The following is an 18,354-nucleotide window of genomic DNA, read 5'->3' as shown; positions in this document are numbered from 1 at the left end:
ATGATGTTTCTGGGACCCAAGCTATCTAATGGTAGTACTGGGACCCAAGCTATCTATCTAATGGTAGTACTGGGACCCAAGCTATCTAATGGTAGTACTGGGACCCAAGCTATCTATCTAATGGTAGTACTGGGACCCAAGCTATCTATCTAATGGTAGTACTGGGACCCAAGCTATCTATCTAATGGTAGCACTGGGACCCAAGCTATCTAATGGTAGCACTGGGACCCAAGCTATCTAATGCTAGTACTGGGACCCAAGCTATCTAATGCTAGTACTGGGACCCAAGCTATCTAGTGCTAGTACTGGGACCCAAGCTATCTAGTGCTAGTACTGGGACCCAAGCTATCTAGTGCTAGTACTGGGACCCAAGCTATCTCATGGTAGTACTTGGTTAGATATGCTTTATCTCAGCCATGTGTGAAACTCATTCCAGGGAGGGGCGAGTGTCTGGGTTTCCGCTCCACACTTGTACTATTTAATAAGGAACTCACCTCACCTGGGTGTCTAGGTCTTAATTGAAAGGAAAAAACAAAAACCTGCAGACACTCGACCTTACGTGGAATGAGTTTGACACCCCTGATCTAGGCCTTCAACAGGTACGTAATAAGGCCGAGGCAACACTGATAGGAGACCCTGTTATATCATATCTCACAGCTACAGTTTACAAAACATTAAGGACACCATCCTGATATGGCGTTCCACCCCCTTTAGCTCTCAGAACAGCCTCAATTTGGCACGGCATGGACTCTACAAGGTGTCGAAAGCGTTCCACAGGGATGCTGGCCGTTGTTGACTCCAAGGCTTCCCACAATTGTGTCAATTCGTCTGCATGTCCTTTGGGTGGTGGACCAATCTTGATACACGCGTGAAACTCAGCAGCGTTGCGGTTCTTGACACAAACCGGTGCGTCTGGCACCTACTGCCGTACCCCGTTCAAAGACACCTACTACCATACCCCTGTTCAAAGGCACCTACTACCATACCCCGTTCAAAGACACCTACTACCATACCCCGTTCAGACACCTACTACCATACCCCGTTCAAAGGCACCTACTACCATACCCCGTTCAGACACCTACTACCATACCCCGTTCAAAGACACCTACTACCATACCCCGTTCAAAGACACCTACTACCATACCCCGTTCAAAGACACCTACTACCATACCCCGTTCAAAGGTACCTACTACCATACCCCGTTCAAAGGTACCTACTACCATACCCCTGTTCAAAGGTACCTACTACCATACCCCTGTTCAAAGACACCTACTACCATACCCCGTTCAAAGACACCTACTACCATACCCCGTTCAAAGACACCTACTACCATACCCCGTTCAAAGACACCTACTACCATACCCCTTTCAGACACCTGCTACCATACCCCTTTCAGACACCTGCTACCATACCCCTGTTCAAAGGTACCTACTACCATACCCCGTTCAAAGACACCTACTACCATACCCCGTTCAGACACCTACTACCATACCCCGTTCAAAGACACCTACTACCATACCCCTTTCAGACACCTGCTACCATACCCCTTTCAGACACCTGCTACCATACCCCTGTTCAAAGGTACCTACTACCATACCCCGTTCAAAGACACCTACTACCATACCCCTTTCAGACACCTGCTACCATACCCCTTTCAGACACCTGCTACCATACCCCTGTTCAAAGGTACCTACTACCATACCCCGTTCAAAGGCACCTACTACCATACCCCGTTCAGACACCTACTACCATACCCCGTTCAGACACCTACTACCATACCCCGTTCAGACACCTACTACCATACCCCGTTCAAAGGCACCTACTACCATACCCCGTTCAGACACCTACTACCATACCCCGTTCAGACACCTACTACCATACCCCGTTCAAAGACACCTACTACCATACCCCGTTCAGACACCTACTACCATACCCTGTTCAAAGACACCTACTACCATACCCCGTTCAAAGACACCTACTACCATACCCCGTTCAGACACCTACTACCATACCCCGTTCAAAAACACCTACTACCATACCCCGTTCAGACACCTACTACCATACCCCGTTCAGACACCTACTACCATACCCCGTTCAGACACCTACTACCATACCCCGTTCAGACACCTACTACCATACCCCGTTCAGACACCTACTACCGTACCCCGTTCAGACACCTACTACCATACCCCGTTCAAAGACACCTACTACCATACCCCGTTCAGAGACCTACTACCATACCCCGTTCAAAGACCCCTACTACCATACCCCTGTTCAAAGGCACCTACTATCATACCCTGTTCAGACACCTACTACCGTACCCCGTTCAGACACCTACTACCATACCCCTGTTCAAAGGTACCTACTACCATACCCCTGTTCAAAGACACCTACTACCATACCCCGTTCAGACACCTACTACCGTACCCCGTTCAGACACCTACTACCATACCCCGTTCAAAGACACCTACTACCATACCCCGTTCAGAGACCTACTACCATACCCCGTTCAAAGACACCTACTACCATACCCCTGTTCAAAGGCACCTACTACCGTACCCCGTTCAGACACCTACTACCGTACCCCGTTCAGACACCTACTACCATACCCCTGTTCAAAGGTACCTACTACCATACCCCTGTTCAAAGACACCTACTACCATACCCTGTTCAAAGACACCTACTACCATACCCCGTTCAAAGACACCTACTACCATACCCCTTTCAGACACCTACTACCATACCCCGTTCAGACACCTACTACCATACCCCGTTCAAAGACACCTACTACCATACCCCGTTCAAAGGCACCTACTACCATACCCCGTTCAGACACCTACTACCATACCCCGTTCAGACACCTACTACCGTACCCCGTTCAGACACCTACTACCATACCCCGTTCAAAGACACCTACTACCATACCCCGTTCAGAGACCTACTACCATACCCCGTTCAAAGACACCTACTACCATACCCCGTTCAAAGACACCTACTACCATACCCCGTTCAGAGACCTACTACCATACCCCGTTCAAAGACCCCTACTACCATACCCCTGTTCAAAGGCACCTACTATCATACCCTGTTCAGACACCTACTACCGTACCCCGTTCAGACACCTACTACCATACCCCTGTTCAAAGGTACCTACTACCATACCCCGTTCAAAGACACCTACTACCGTACCCCGTTCAAAGACACCTACTACCGTACCCCGTTCAAAGACACCTACTACCATACCCCGTTCAAAGACACCTACTACCATACCCCGTACAAAGGCACCTACTACCATACCCCGTTCAAAGACACCTACTACCATACCCCGTTCAAAGACACCTACTACCATACCCCGTTCAAAGACACCTACTACCATACCCCGTTCAGACACCTACTACCATACCCTGTTCAAAGGTACCTACTACCATACCCCTGTTCAAAGGCACCTACTATCATACCCTGTTCAGACACCTACTACCGTACCCCGTTCAGACACCTACTACCATACCCCTGTTCAAAGGTACCTACTACCATACCCCGTTCAAAGACACCTACTACCGTACCCCGTTCAAAGACACCTACTACCGTACCCCGTTCAAAGACACCTACTACCATACCCCGTTCAAAGACACCTACTACCATACCCCGTACAAAGGCACCTACTACCATACCCCGTTCAAAGACACCTACTACCATACCCCGTTCAAAGACACCTACTACCATACCCCGTTCAAAGACACCTACTACCATACCCCGTTCAGACACCTACTACCATACCCTGTTCAAAGGTACCTACTACCATACCCCGTTCAAAGGCACCTACTACCATACCCTGTTCAAAGGTACCTACTACCATACCCCGTTCAGACACCTACTACCATACCCCGTTCAGACACCTACTACCATACCCCGTTCAAAGACACCTACTACCATACCCCGTTCAAAGACACCTACTACCATACCCCGTTCAAAGACACCTACTACCATACCCCGTTCAGACACCTACTACCATACCCTGTTCAAAGGTACCTACTACCATACCCCGTTCAAAGGCACCTACTACCATACCCTGTTCAAAGGTACCTACTACCATACCCCGTTCAGACACCTACTACCATACCCCGTTCAGACACCTACTACCATACCCCGTTCAAAGACACTTAAAGATTTTGTCTTGCCCATTCACCCTCTGAATGGCACACACATACACAAGGCTTAAAAGTCCTTCTTAAACCCGTCTCCTCCCCTTCATCTACACTGATTGAAGTGGATTTAACAAGTGACATCAATAAGGGATCATAGCTTTTACCTGGTCAGTCTGTCATGGAAAGAGCAGGTGTTCCTAATGTTTTGTACATTCAGTGTATATAGCCATACTTTACAACCTGTATAATGGCTCTGGTTTGAGATGAACCAGCTTGCCTTCTATTCATTCAACCATCAAAGGAATGATTCGTTCTACAAGATCACTCCTCGACTTTGCACACTAAATCTCATTCATTTATTCCACTCGGCCCAATTTGCTTTTGATTTATCTTTATTTCGTTTTTATTTTTTAGCTCCTGATGTTAATACGTGTAAACTGAGTTGTTGCTATTTATTGTGTTGAATGTAACATAAAGATGTAGGTAATGCATTCTAGAGGCTTTAGGGTTCGTCACCAAAGGGACCCCATTACTTATAGGATCCATAGGAGTTTATGACCTGTCAAAGTTCTACTGTAGACTATAGCTGATGTTAGGAGAGACAGATCTGCCCGGTCTCTCTCTTTGACCAGAACCTTATCATTTTCAAACCCATTCTAACTGACTAAAGAAGCAATCAAATGTAATGAAATCAATAATCGGTTGTGTTGAGCTGCATGGAGCACAGGGTGAGTCTGACCAATCAGCATCTTGGCCTTGAATAGAACCAGACATTACGGATACTGTCAAAGATGTATTGTTGTTTTTGATGAATATATGATGTTCTGTCCACTTTGACTTGAGTACTTGACTTTGTCTGTTACTAAATCCACGGAGGTGTGTAGAGAGTTACTTTGGTTGAGTTGTATTGGACATCAGAAGGTATGTCTGTCTGATACATCTGTCTGATTTCAGAACCTTCCTTATTTCTGAGCTCTAGGCAGAGAAGTGTACGAGCCTGTTGCTGGTTCGGAGGGCTAGGGTGAGAAGGATATTGAGATGTTACCTTTAATCCATTCCTTGAATACATTGGGGTTTGCTGTGACGCTGGAGGGTTGGCTGTCGTCTGATATATGATCAGCTCACACTAGGAATGGGCGGTATCCATATTTTCATATCAGACCGTCCTCTTATCCCGGGATTTACAGTATTACCGGTTTAGTACACAAGTGGGCACCAAAAAAATCCCATTGGGCGTCTTATTAGTAGAATGCTAACAAAATTAGCACAAGTAATGGCATGGAGGCTGCTACCTAAATATGCTAACGAGCGCAGATAAAAATAAGTTAATTGCAAAGACAGGCAGTCCAGCGCATATAATTCTACGTATATAGGTAGGCACTACTGAATGTAATTTTTGGTGAGTTTGTACATTTACAAGTGCATGTGAACGAGAGACATTGTGCAAATGAACAGTACTGACTCTGGAGCACCATGTCTACATGCTGTGTCTGTGTGGAGTCTGGAGTCCTTGGGGCAACGGGCCTGCCTGCTCTGCTTAGAAGGTGGGGGTGGAGCAGACGAGAGGAGAAAAAATGAAAGGAAATCAAGAGAGGGCAGCTGTACAGAACTGATCCAAAGGGCTTTGACGACTTAATCATGGCAGAAAGCGAACACAATAGGATGCCCCCCTTACCTTATTAATTTAGCCACTTAGATAGCTAGCAAGTTAATTCAGCATTTTTCAATCAGGAAAAATAGAAAATGCATTAGAAATATCTTTCTGAGTTTTGTAAACACATTCCTAAAATGCTTCTTATTGTCATTTCTGCTCGGCATCAGACTAATTTTGTGCTTCAGTTGCACTTCTAAACTCATAATTCAGGACCAGGCCTTCTATCAGCAGGCAACGCTCTGACTGATACCTTCTATCCACAGTCTGCGCTCTGACTGATACCTTCTATCAGCAGGCAGCGCTCTGGCTGATACCATCTATCAGCAGGCAGCGCTCTGACTGATACCTTCTATCAGCAGGCAGCGCTCTGACTGATACCTTCTATCAGCAGGCAGCGCTCTGACTGATACCGTCTATCAGCAGGCAGCGCTCTGACTGATACCTTCTATCAGCAGGCAGCGCTCTGACTGATACCTTCTATCAGCAGTGAGCGCTCTGACTGATACCTTCTATCAGCAGGCAGCGCTCTGGGTCAGCTGTTCTGGGGGACTATGGTAGCTTCATAATGTAAAATAATGTGACTGGGTCAGCTGTTCTGGGGGACTATGGTAACTTCATAATGTAAAATGTGTGAGATGAAATGAAGAATGCGATCTGCTTTATCTCTTAATGTATTGCACAAGTTGGCTACAGTTATTTACTTTAAAACAATCTACAAATATTAAAATGTATTGGAAAAACTTCAAAGAAATAGTTTCAGATATGTACAGTGCCTTGCGAAAGTATTCGGCCCCCTTGAACTTTGCGACCTTTTGCCACATTTCAGGCTTCAAACATAAAGATATAAAACTGTATTTTTTTGTGAAGAATCAACAAGTGGGACACAATCATGAAGTGGAACGACATTTATTGGATATTTCAAACTTTTTTAACAAATCAAATACTGAAAAATTGGGCGTGCAAAATTATTCAGCCCCCTTAAGTTAATACTTTGTAGCGCCACCTTTTGCTGCGATTACAGCTGTAAGTCGCTTGGGGTATGTCTCTATCAGTTTTGCACATCGAGAGACTGAAATTTTTTCCCATTCCTCCTTGCAAAACAGCTCGAGCTCATTGAGGTTGGATGGAGAGCATTTGTGAACAGCAATTTTCAGTTCTTTCCACAGATTCTCGATTGGATTCAGGTCTGGGCTTTGACTTGGCCATTCTAACACCTGGATATGTTTATTTTTGAACCATTCCATTGTAGATTTTGCTTTATGTTTTGGATCATTGTCTTGTTGGAAGACAAATCTCCGTCCCAGTCTCAGGTCTTTTGCAGACCCCATCAGGTTTTCTTCCAGAATGGTCCTGTATTTGGCTCCATCCATCTTCCCATCAATTTTAACCATCTTCCCTGTCCCTGCTGAAGAAAAGCAGGCCCAAACCATGATGCTGCCACCACCATGTTTGACAGTGGGGATGGTGTGTTCAGCTGTGTTGCTTTTACGCCAAACATAACGTTTTGCATTGTTGCCAAAAAGTTCAATTTTGGTTTCATCTGACCAGAGCACCTTCTTCCACATGTTTGGTGTGTCTCCCAGGTGGCTTGTGGCAAACTTTAAACAACACTTTTTATGGATATCTTTAAGAAATGGCTTTCTTCTTACCACTCTTCCATAAAGGCCAGATTTGTGCAATATACGACTGATTGTTGTCCTATGGACAGAGTCTCCCACCTCAGCTGTAGATCTCTGCAGTTCATCCAGAGTGATCATGGGCCTCTTGGCTGCATCTCTGATCAGTCTTCTCCTTGTATGAGCTGAAAGTTTAGAGGGACGGCCAGGTCTTGGTAGATTTGCAGTGGTCTGATACTCCTTCCATTTCAATATTATCGCTTGCACAGTGCTCCTTGGGATGTTTAAAGCTTGGGAAATTGTTTTGTATCCAAATCCGGCTTTAAACTTCTTCACAACAGTATCTCGGACCTGCCTGGTGTGTTCCTTGTCCTTCATGATGCTCTCTGCGCTTTTAACGGACCTCTGAGACTATCACAGTGCAGGTGCATTTATACGGAGACTTGATTACACACAGGTGGATTGTATTTATCATCATTAGTCATTTAGGTCAACATTGGATCATTCAGAGATCCTCACTGAACTTCTGGAGAGAGTTGAAAATAAAGGGGCTGAATAATTTTGCACGCCCAATTTTTCAGTTTTTGATTCTTCACAAAAAAAATACAGTTTTATATCTTTATGTTTGAAGCCTGAAATGTGGCAAAAGGTCGCAAAGTTCAAGGGGGCCGAATACTTCTGCAAGGCACTGTATATACACGGTATACCGCCAAAGCCTAGTTCAGGAGGAGTCTTCAACCACTAGTGAAGAGGAAGGTGTAGAGGAGGAGTCAATTGCACACAAGGTCCAACCAAAATTTGACTTGTGCTTTTAACCCAACTCCTGGAAGAGACACATTCTATATACAGGTATTGGAGAGGTGCTGGGGCTACACTGTGCGTCCAGGGAGCTGCTGTTGTGGGGGGTTAAGTGCCTTGCTCAAGGGCACAATGGCAGGTAGTGGCATCTAGGATTTGATACCAGCAACCTTCCAGCTGACTTCCCGACAGATTCTTCTGGTCGGTCCGGGATTGAAACTGGCAACCCTCCGGCTGCTGGCTGGCCTCTAACCACAAGGGGGAAATTATTTCATGGAGTTTGTAATTGCACTATAGTCTATTAGTCCAATAATCAAATCCATGTTTGTTGTCCATGTGGACTCAGGGCGTATCTGACTGTGTACCCTGGTTCTGCGATACTAGAGAAGACAATATTTGAAGCAATAAGTAATTCATAGTTTTTATTGGAGAAAAATTAAGTGTACGATATGCTTTTTTTTGAGAGAGAGAGCGTACATTGTAATAGCTAATTTATCATCTGATGAAATGCTATTTTAGTGGATAGTGTTTCAGATTGGGATTGTTTTTAAAGTTGAAGTCATCTGCACATCTAGAGGCTGGTGGGCATCATGTTAGGGTGAGTAACTTTCCCTCCTGACTGGCAGCATGTTAGGGTGAGTAACTATCCCTCCTGACTGGCAGCATGTTAGGGTGAGTAACTATCCATCCTGTCTGGCAGCATGTTAGGGTGAGTAACTATCCCTCCTGACTGGCAGCATGTTAGGGTGAGTAACTATCCCTCCTGACTGGCAGCATGTTAGGGTGAGTAACTATCCATCCTGACTGGCAGCATGTTAGGGTGAGTAACTATCTGGCAGCATGTTAGGGTGAGTAACTATCCCTCCTGACTGGCAGCATGTTAGGGTGAGTAACTATCCCTCCTGACTGGCATCATGTTAGGGTGAGTAACTATCCCTCCTGACTGGCAGCATGTTAGGGTGAGTAACTATCTGGCAGCATGTTAGGGTGAGTAACTATCCCTCCTGACTGGCAGCATGTTAGGGTGAGTAACTATCCCTCCTGACTGGCAGCATGTTAGGGTGAGTAACTATCCCTCCTGACTGGCAGCATGTTAGGGTGAGTAACTATCCCATCCTGACTTGCAGCATGTTAGGGTGAGTAACTATCTGGCAGCATGTTAGGGTGAGTAACTATCCCTCCTGACTGGCAGCATGTTAGGGTGAGTAACTATCCATCCTGACTGGCAGCATGTTAGGGTGAGTAACTATCTGGCAGCATGTTAGGGTGAGTAACTATCCCTCCTGACTGGCAGCATGTTAGGGTGAGTAACTATCCCTCCTGACTGGCAGCATGTTAGGGTGAGTAACTATCCCTCCTGACTGGCAGCATGTTAGGGTGAGTAACTATCCCTCCTGACTGGCAGCATGTTAGGGTGAGTAACTATCCCATCCTGACTTGCAGCAGGCTAGCAGTAACCTATAGTAACCTATAAGTTGTATAGCATCAGATTGGCAGTATGATTCAGGAGGACCGGGACAACAGACAGAACTGACTCCAATCTAAGTTCTAGAAGAGAATTCTGCAGTAGTTCTTTTGAAGTCTGTTCTACACTTCTTTCTATACTGTAGAAGGCTAGTTACTAGAGCTCGGTTCGTATCATATATGATATTATGCACTGCTATTGTTTTATGTTTTTAATGACCATCGCACCAAACTCTGGTTAGAGGATTAAATTAGGTTTGAGAGGCAAGACGTTGCAGTATAATGACATTCACTACTTAAAATGTTAATGAAAATGAATCCAATGTTCGTAATAACCTGTGCTTATATTGAAGATATTGTATAATTCTGTTTATTTAATGTTTATTTAATCAAACTGAAAAGTTGAATAACATTTTGAACATGATTCAGATGACTTGGTAGCGATAGTTTACTTCAACATTAGTCCAAATCAGAGCTTTTATGTCATAAATCAAATCTTTATGTAAATAATTAACTTTTACATAAAATGGCACAAGTGTTTGAATAAACTTTGGTTGATCCTGAATGATTGTGTTCATTTTTTGTTTATTTTTTATTTCTCATGCAAGCGTCATGGAATGATCCTTCACAATGCTTATACAATAACCCTAACCACCCCTACCCCCAACCATAACCTTAACCCCCAACGCCAACCATAACCTTAACCACCCCAACCTTAACCCCTAACCCCTATCCCTCCTGCCTTACCAGCAGTTGTGGAAAAATAACTCAATTGTCTTACTTGAGGAAAGTAGAGATACTGTCCCTTAATAGAAAAGGTCTCCAGTAGACATAGACACTGTCCCTTAATATAAAAGGTCTCCAGTAGACATAAAGACACTGTCCCTTAATAGAAAAGGTCTCCAGTAGACATAGACACTGTCCCTTAATAGAAAAGGTCTCCAGTAGACATAAAGACACTGTCCCTTAATAGAAAAGGTCTCCAGTAAAGGTGAAAGTCACCCAGTAAAATACTACTTGAGTCAAATTCTAAAAGTATAGCTTTAAATATACTTAATTATCAAAAGTAAAGGTATAAATCATTTCATATTCCTTGTATTAAGCAAACCAGACGGCACCATTGACATACTTTAAAAAAATATTTGATTATTTATTTTTTAGATAGCCAGGGGCACACACTAACACTCAGACATCCATTTACAAAGGATTAAGGATGACCAGGAATGTTCTCTTAAGTGGGTGAATTGGACCATTTTCCTGTCCTGCTAAGCAACCCATTCAAAATGTAATGAGTACTTTTGGGTGTCAGGGAAAATGTCTGGAGTAAAAAGTACATTTTCCATTAGAAATGTAGTGAAGTAAAAGTTGTAAAAAATATAAATAGTAAAGTACAGAACCCATTAGGAAAGGGGGTGGGCCTTTCCTAATGGGTTCTCTATCGCTCCTCTATTGTTCTTCTCGTACTGCTACTGATGCTAGTACTGCTACTGATGCTAGTACTGCTACTGATGCTAGCAGTGCTACTGATGCTAGTACTGCTACTGATGCTAGCAGTGCTACTGATGCTAGCAGTGCTACTGATGCTAGCAGTGCTACTGATGCTAGCAGTGCTACTGATGCTAGCAGTGCTACTGATTATAGTACTGCTACTGATGCTAGTACTGCTACTGATGCTAGTACTGCTACTGATGCTAGTACTGCTACTGATGCTAGTACTACTACTGATGCTAGTACTACTACTGATGCTAGTGCTAGTACTGATGCTAGTATTGCTACTGATGCTAGCACTGCTACTGATGCTAGTATTGCTACTGATGCTAGTACTAGTGCTAGTACTGATGCTAGTACTGCTACTGATGCTAGTACTGCTACTGATGCTAGTACTAGTGCTAGTACTGATGCTAGTATTGCTACTGATGCTAGTACTAGTGCTAGTACTGATGCTAGTATTGCTACTGATGATAGTGTTAAGATAAGGCAAATAGGTGTGGCAATATCGTCCGCTATTATCCTCAGTAATTTTCAGTCCAGATTGTCAGACCCCGGTACCTTGTCATTGTTGATAGACAACAATAATTTTCTCACCTCTTCCACACTGACTTTACAGAATTGATAATTAGAATTCTTGTCTGTCATCATTTGTCAGTTATACTTGGATGTGTAGCGTCAGCGTTTGTTGCTGGCATGTCATCCCTAAATTTGCTTATCTTGCCAATGAAACATCATTAAAGTAGTTGTCAATATCAATATCAGTGGGCTTTGTGATGAAGGAGCCATCTGATTCAATGTTAACCATGCTGCATAATCTACATAATGTTATACAGCAGCAACCAATATCAGAGTAATGTTAACCATGCTGTATATTAATCTACATAATGTTAACCATGCTGTATATTAATCTACATAATGTTAACCATGCTGTATATTACTCTACATAATGTTAACCATGCTGTATATTAATCTACATAATGTTAACCATGCTGTATAATCTACATAATGTTAACCATGCTGTATATTAATCTACATAATGTTAACCATGCTGTATATTACTCTACATAATGTTAACCATGCTGTATATTACTCTACATAATGTTAACCATGCTGTATATTAATCTACATAATGTTAACCATGCTGTATATTAATCTACATAATGTTAACCATGCTGTATATTAATCTACATAATGTTAACCATGCTGTATATTACTCTACATAATGTTAACCATGCTGTATATTACTCTACATAATGTTAACCATGCTGTATATTACTCTACATAATGTTAACCATGCTGTATATTACTCTCCATAATGTTAACCATGCTGTATATTACTCTACATAATGTTAACCATGCTGTATATTACTCTCCATAATGTTAACCATGCTGTATATTACTCTACATAATGTTAACCATGCTGTATATTAATCTACATAATGTTAACCATGCTGTATATTACTCTACATAATGTTAACCATGCTGTATATTACTCTACATAATGTTAACCATGCTGTATATTAATCTACATAATGTTAACCATGCTGTATATTAATCTACATAATGTTAACCATGCTGTATATTAATCTACATAATGTTAACCATGCTGTATATTAATCTACATAATGTTAACCATGCTGTATATTAATCTACATAATGTTAACCATGCTGTATATTAATCTACATAATGTTAACCATGCTGTATATTAATCTACATAATGTTAACCATGCTGTATATTAATCTACATAATGTTAACCATGCTGTATATTACTCTACATAATGTTAACCATGCTGTATATTACTCTACATAATGTTAACCATGCTGTATATTAATCTACATAATGTTAACCATGCTTTATATTAATCTACATAATGTTAACCATGCTGTATATTAATCTACATAATGTTAACCATGCTTTATATTAATCTACATAATGTTAACCATGCTGTATATTACTCTACATAATGTTAACCATGCTGTATATTACTCTACATAATGTTAACCATGCTGTATATTACTCTACATAATGTTAACCATGCTGTATATTACTCTACATAATGTTAACCATGCTGTATATTACTCTACATAATGTTAACCATGCTGTATATTACTCTACATAATGTTAACCATGCTGTATATTACTCTACATAATGTTAACCATGCTGTATATTAATCTACATAATGTTAACCATGCTGTATATTAATCTACATAATGTTAACCATGCTGTATATTACTCTACATAATGTTAACCATGCTGTATATTACTCTACATAATGTTAACCATGCTGTATATTACTCTACATAATGTTAACCATGCTGTATATTAATCTACATAATGTTAACCATGCTGTATATTACTCTACATAATGTTAACCATGCTGTATATTACTCTACATAATGTTAACCATGCTGTATATTACTCTACATAATGTTAACCATGCTGTATATTAATCTACATAATGTTAACCATGCTGTATATTACTCTACATAATGTTAACCATGCTGTATATTACTCTACATAATGTTAACCATGCTGTATATTACTCTACATAATGTTAACCATGCTGTATATTACTCTACATAATGTTAACCATGCTGTATATTAATCTACATAATGTTAACCATGCTGTATATTAATCTACATAATGTTAACCATGCTGTATATTAATCTACATAATGTTAACCATGCTGTATATTACTCTACATAATGTTAACCATGCTGTATATTACTCTACATAATGTTAACCATGCTGTATATTACTCTACATAATGTTAACCATGCTGTATATTAATCTACATAATGTTAACCATGCTGTATATTAATCTACATAATGTTAACCATGCTGTATATTAATCTACATAATGTTAACCATGCTGTATATTAATCTACATAATGTTAACCATGCTGTATATTAATCTACATAATGTTAACCATGCTGTATATTACTCTACATAATGTTAACCATGCTGTATATTAATCTACATAATGTTAACCATGCTGTATATTAATCTACATAATGTTAACCATGCTGTATATTAATCTACATAATGTTAACCATGCTGTATATTAATCTACATAATGTTAACCATGCTGTATATTACTCTACATAATGTTAACCATGCTGTATATTAATCTACATAATGTTAACCATGCTGTATATTACTCTACATAATGTTAACCATGCTGTATATTACTCTACATAATGTTAACCATGCTGTATATTAATCTACATAATGTTAACCATGCTGTATATTAATCTACATAATGTTAACCATGCTGTATATTACTCTACATAATGTTAACCATGCTGTATATTACTCTACATAATGTTAACCATGCTGTATATTACTCTACATAATGTTAACCATGCTTTATATTAATCTACATAATGTTAACCATGCTGTATATTACTCTACATAATGTTAACCATGCTGTATATTACTCTACATAATGTTAACCATGCTGTATATTACTCTACATAATGTTAACCATGCTGTATATTAATCTACATAATGTTAACCATGCTGTATATTACTCTACATAATGTTAACCATGCTGTATATTACTCTACATAATGTTAACCATGCTGTATATTAATCTACATAATGTTAACCATGCTGTATATTACTCTACATAATGTTAACCTTGCTGTATATTACTCTACATAATGTTAACCATGCTGTATATTACTCTACATAATGTTAACCATGCTGTATATTACTCTACATAATGTTAACCATGCTGTATATTAATCTACATAATGTTAACCATGCTGTATATTACTCTACATAATGTTAACCATGCTGTATATTACTCTACATAATGTTAACCATGCTGTATATTACTCTACATAATGTTAACCATGCTGTATATTAATCTACATAATGTTAACCATGCTGTATATTAATCTACATAATGTTAACCATGCTGTATATTACTCTACATAATGTTAACCATGCTGTATATTAATCTACATAATGTTAACCATGCTGTATATTACTCTACATAATGTTAACCATGCTGTATATTACTCTACATAATGTTAACCATGCTGTATATTACTCTACATAATGTTAACCATGCTGTATATTACTCTACATAATGTTAACCATGCTGTATATTACTCTACATAATGTTAACCATGCTGTATATTAATCTACATAATGTTAACCATGCTGTATAATCTACATAATGTTAACCATGCTGTATATTAATCTACATAATGTTAACCATGCTGTATATTACTCTACATAATGTTAACCATGCTGTATATTACTCTACATAATGTTAACCATGCTGTATATTAATCTACATAATGTTAACCATGCTGTATATTACTCTACATAATGTTAACCATGCTGTATATTACTCTACATAATGTTAACCATGCTGTATATTAATCTACATAATGTTAACCATGCTGTATATTAATCTACATAATGTTAACCATGCTGTATATTACTCTACATAATGTTAACCATGCTGTATATTAATCTACATAATGTTAACCATGCTGTATATTACTCTACATAATGTTAACCATGCTGTATATTACTCTACATAATGTTAACCATGCTGTATATTAATCTACATAATGTTAACCATGCTGTATATTAATCTACATAATGTTAACCATGCTGTATAATACTCTACATAATGTTAACCATGCTGTATATTACTCTACATAATGTTAACCATGCTGTATATTACTCTACATAATGTTAACCATGCTGTATATTACTCTACATAATGTTAACCATGCTGTATATTACTCTACATAATGTTAACCATGCTGTATATTAATCTACATAATGTTAACCATGCTGTATAATACTCTACATAATGTTAACCATGCTGTATATTACTCTACATAATGTTAACCATGCTGTATATTACTCTACATAATGTTAACCATGCTGTATATTACTCTACATAATGTTAACCAAGCTGTATATTAATCTACATAATGTTAACCATGCTGTATATTACTCTACATAATGTTAACCATGCTGTATATTACTCTACATAATGTTAACCATGCTGTATATTACTCTACATAATGTTAACCATGCTGTATATTACTCTACATAATGTTAACCATGCTGTATATTAATCTACATAATGTTAACCATGCTGTATATTACTCTACATAATGTTAACCATGCTGTATATTACTCTACATAATGTTAACCATGCTGTATATTAATCTACATAATGTTAACCATGCTGTATATTAATCTACATAATGTTAACCATGCTGTATATTACTCTACATAATGTTAACCATGCTGTATATTAATCTACATAATGTTAACCATGCTTTATATTAATCTACATAATGTTAACCATGCTGTATATTAATCTACATAATGTTAACCATGCTGTATATTAATCTACATAATGTTAACCATGCTGTATATTACTCTACATAATGTTAACCATGCTGTATATTACTCTACATAATGTTAACCATGCTGTATATTACTCTACATAATGTTAACCATGCTGTATATTACTCTACATAATGTTAACCATGCTGTATATTACTCTACATAATGTTAACCATGCTGTATATTACTCTACATAATGTTAACCATGCTGTATATTACTCTACATAATGTTAACCATGCTGTATATTACTCTACATAATGTTAACCATGCTGTATATTCTATACTCTGATATTGTTTGCTGGATTCCTGATAATGCATTGTTCCAATTGTTTAATTCCCCTTTCTCCCCTTTAACTATTCCCCAGGTCAGTTCAGTAAATGAGAATGTGTTCTTAGTCATCTTAACTGCTAAAATAGTTGTTATCATTGTTCCATCTCATGACATGTGAATGGATAATAGAACTGTAACCTGGTCCTATATGGTTCAGTTGGTATAGCATGGTGCTTGCACAGCCATGGTTCTATTCCCAGGACCACCCATACATAAAATGTATGCACGCATTACTGTAAGTCACTTTGGATAAAAGCCTCTGCTATAAATGACTTATTATTATTAGATCATAACTGGTCTGCTCTATATCTATAATATCTCCACTGAGGTCCATTTCATAGTTGGCATCATTACCTGTAAAACCATACAGGTTTCTGTCTGTCTCTCCTTTTCCTCCCTGTTTTGGTCCATATGTATCAAAGTTGTCGGAGTAGGAGTACCGTTTTAGGATCTATATTGCCTTTCAGATCACACTTAATAATCTGTTATGGACAGGAGGGACCTGCTCTGAGACCTTTGACCTCTGTATTCATATGCTCTGTACAGTGATGCTTACAGCTCCACCTTCAAACAAGAGACTGAATGTCTAGATGCTCACTGTTGGCTTTACGATGCAATAAAACAACTAACACAACCTTATCCTGTGTGTTTAATTCTTCCCCATAAAACTCCCTTTCTGGGGCTTGATTCAATCCGTAACGCTGAAGATCCGCGTTAATTGCACGATTGAAATGTAAACCATTTCCGATTGAGCTGAAATATGCAGAATTTACCATGAATGCAGTTTCCGCAAATGCAGGAACATTACCTTTTTAAAGAGCAACTGAAAACGGACTGTGGCATTTATATAAATCAGAAACATTTATTCTGCTGTCTAAATGGATTTCAAAGTGGAAATAGGATCACAAAGTCAGTCTTGTCTAAAACGTAGTTTGGAACCTCTGCTTTGTAACGTCCCTCTGTTTAGATTATGTTTATAGTAACTGAGGTCTGGGGTTCGAATACTTGAGTTTACCTTCAGTCAGAAGGATGCTGGTATTACATGGTTCACATGGCATCCCACTGTCTGGCTACTGTAAAACATGGAACTGGAATCCTCAATCCTTCACTCATGCTGCCAAACATACCTTCGTAAAACTGACCATCCTACCGATCCTCGACTTCGGCGATGTCATTTATAACATAGCCTCCAACATTCTACTCAACAAATTGGATGCAGTCTATCACAGTGCCATCTGTTTTGTCACCAAAGCCCCATACACTACCCACCACTGCAACCTGTACGTTGGCTGGCCCTCGCTTCATACTCGTCGCCAAGCCCACTGGCTCCAGGTCATCTACAAGTCTCTGCTAGGTAAAGCCCCTTATCTCATCTCACTGGTCACCATAGCAGCACCCACCCGTAGCACGCGCTCCAGCAGGTATGTCTCACTGGTCACCCCTAAAGCCTATTCCTCCTT

The 18,354-nt window shown here is 39.7% G+C and overlaps 1 protein-coding gene across 1 annotated transcript; it reads left to right on the top strand.

Annotated features, from left to right (window-relative positions):
- Positions 1–212: 212 nt before the first annotated feature.
- LOC149972173 (uncharacterized) lies at positions 213–10,247 on the top strand. Its single transcript, XM_090219341.1, has 3 exons — positions 213–246; positions 883–3,788; positions 3,868–10,247. Exons 1-3 carry the CDS (start codon positions 213–215, stop codon positions 4,162–4,164), a joined length of 3,237 nt encoding a protein of 1,078 aa, XP_090075467.1. The 3' UTR covers positions 4,165–10,247.
- The last annotated feature ends 8,107 nt before the right edge of the window (positions 10,248–18,354 follow it).

This window comes from Oncorhynchus mykiss, chromosome 25 (assembly GCF_057628025.1).
Source record: "Oncorhynchus mykiss isolate SJ-2025 chromosome 25, ASM5762802v1, whole genome shotgun sequence".
NCBI classification, from domain to species: Eukaryota; Metazoa; Chordata; class Actinopteri; order Salmoniformes; family Salmonidae; genus Oncorhynchus; species Oncorhynchus mykiss.
This window is presented reverse-complemented; position numbering and strand designations above follow the sequence as displayed.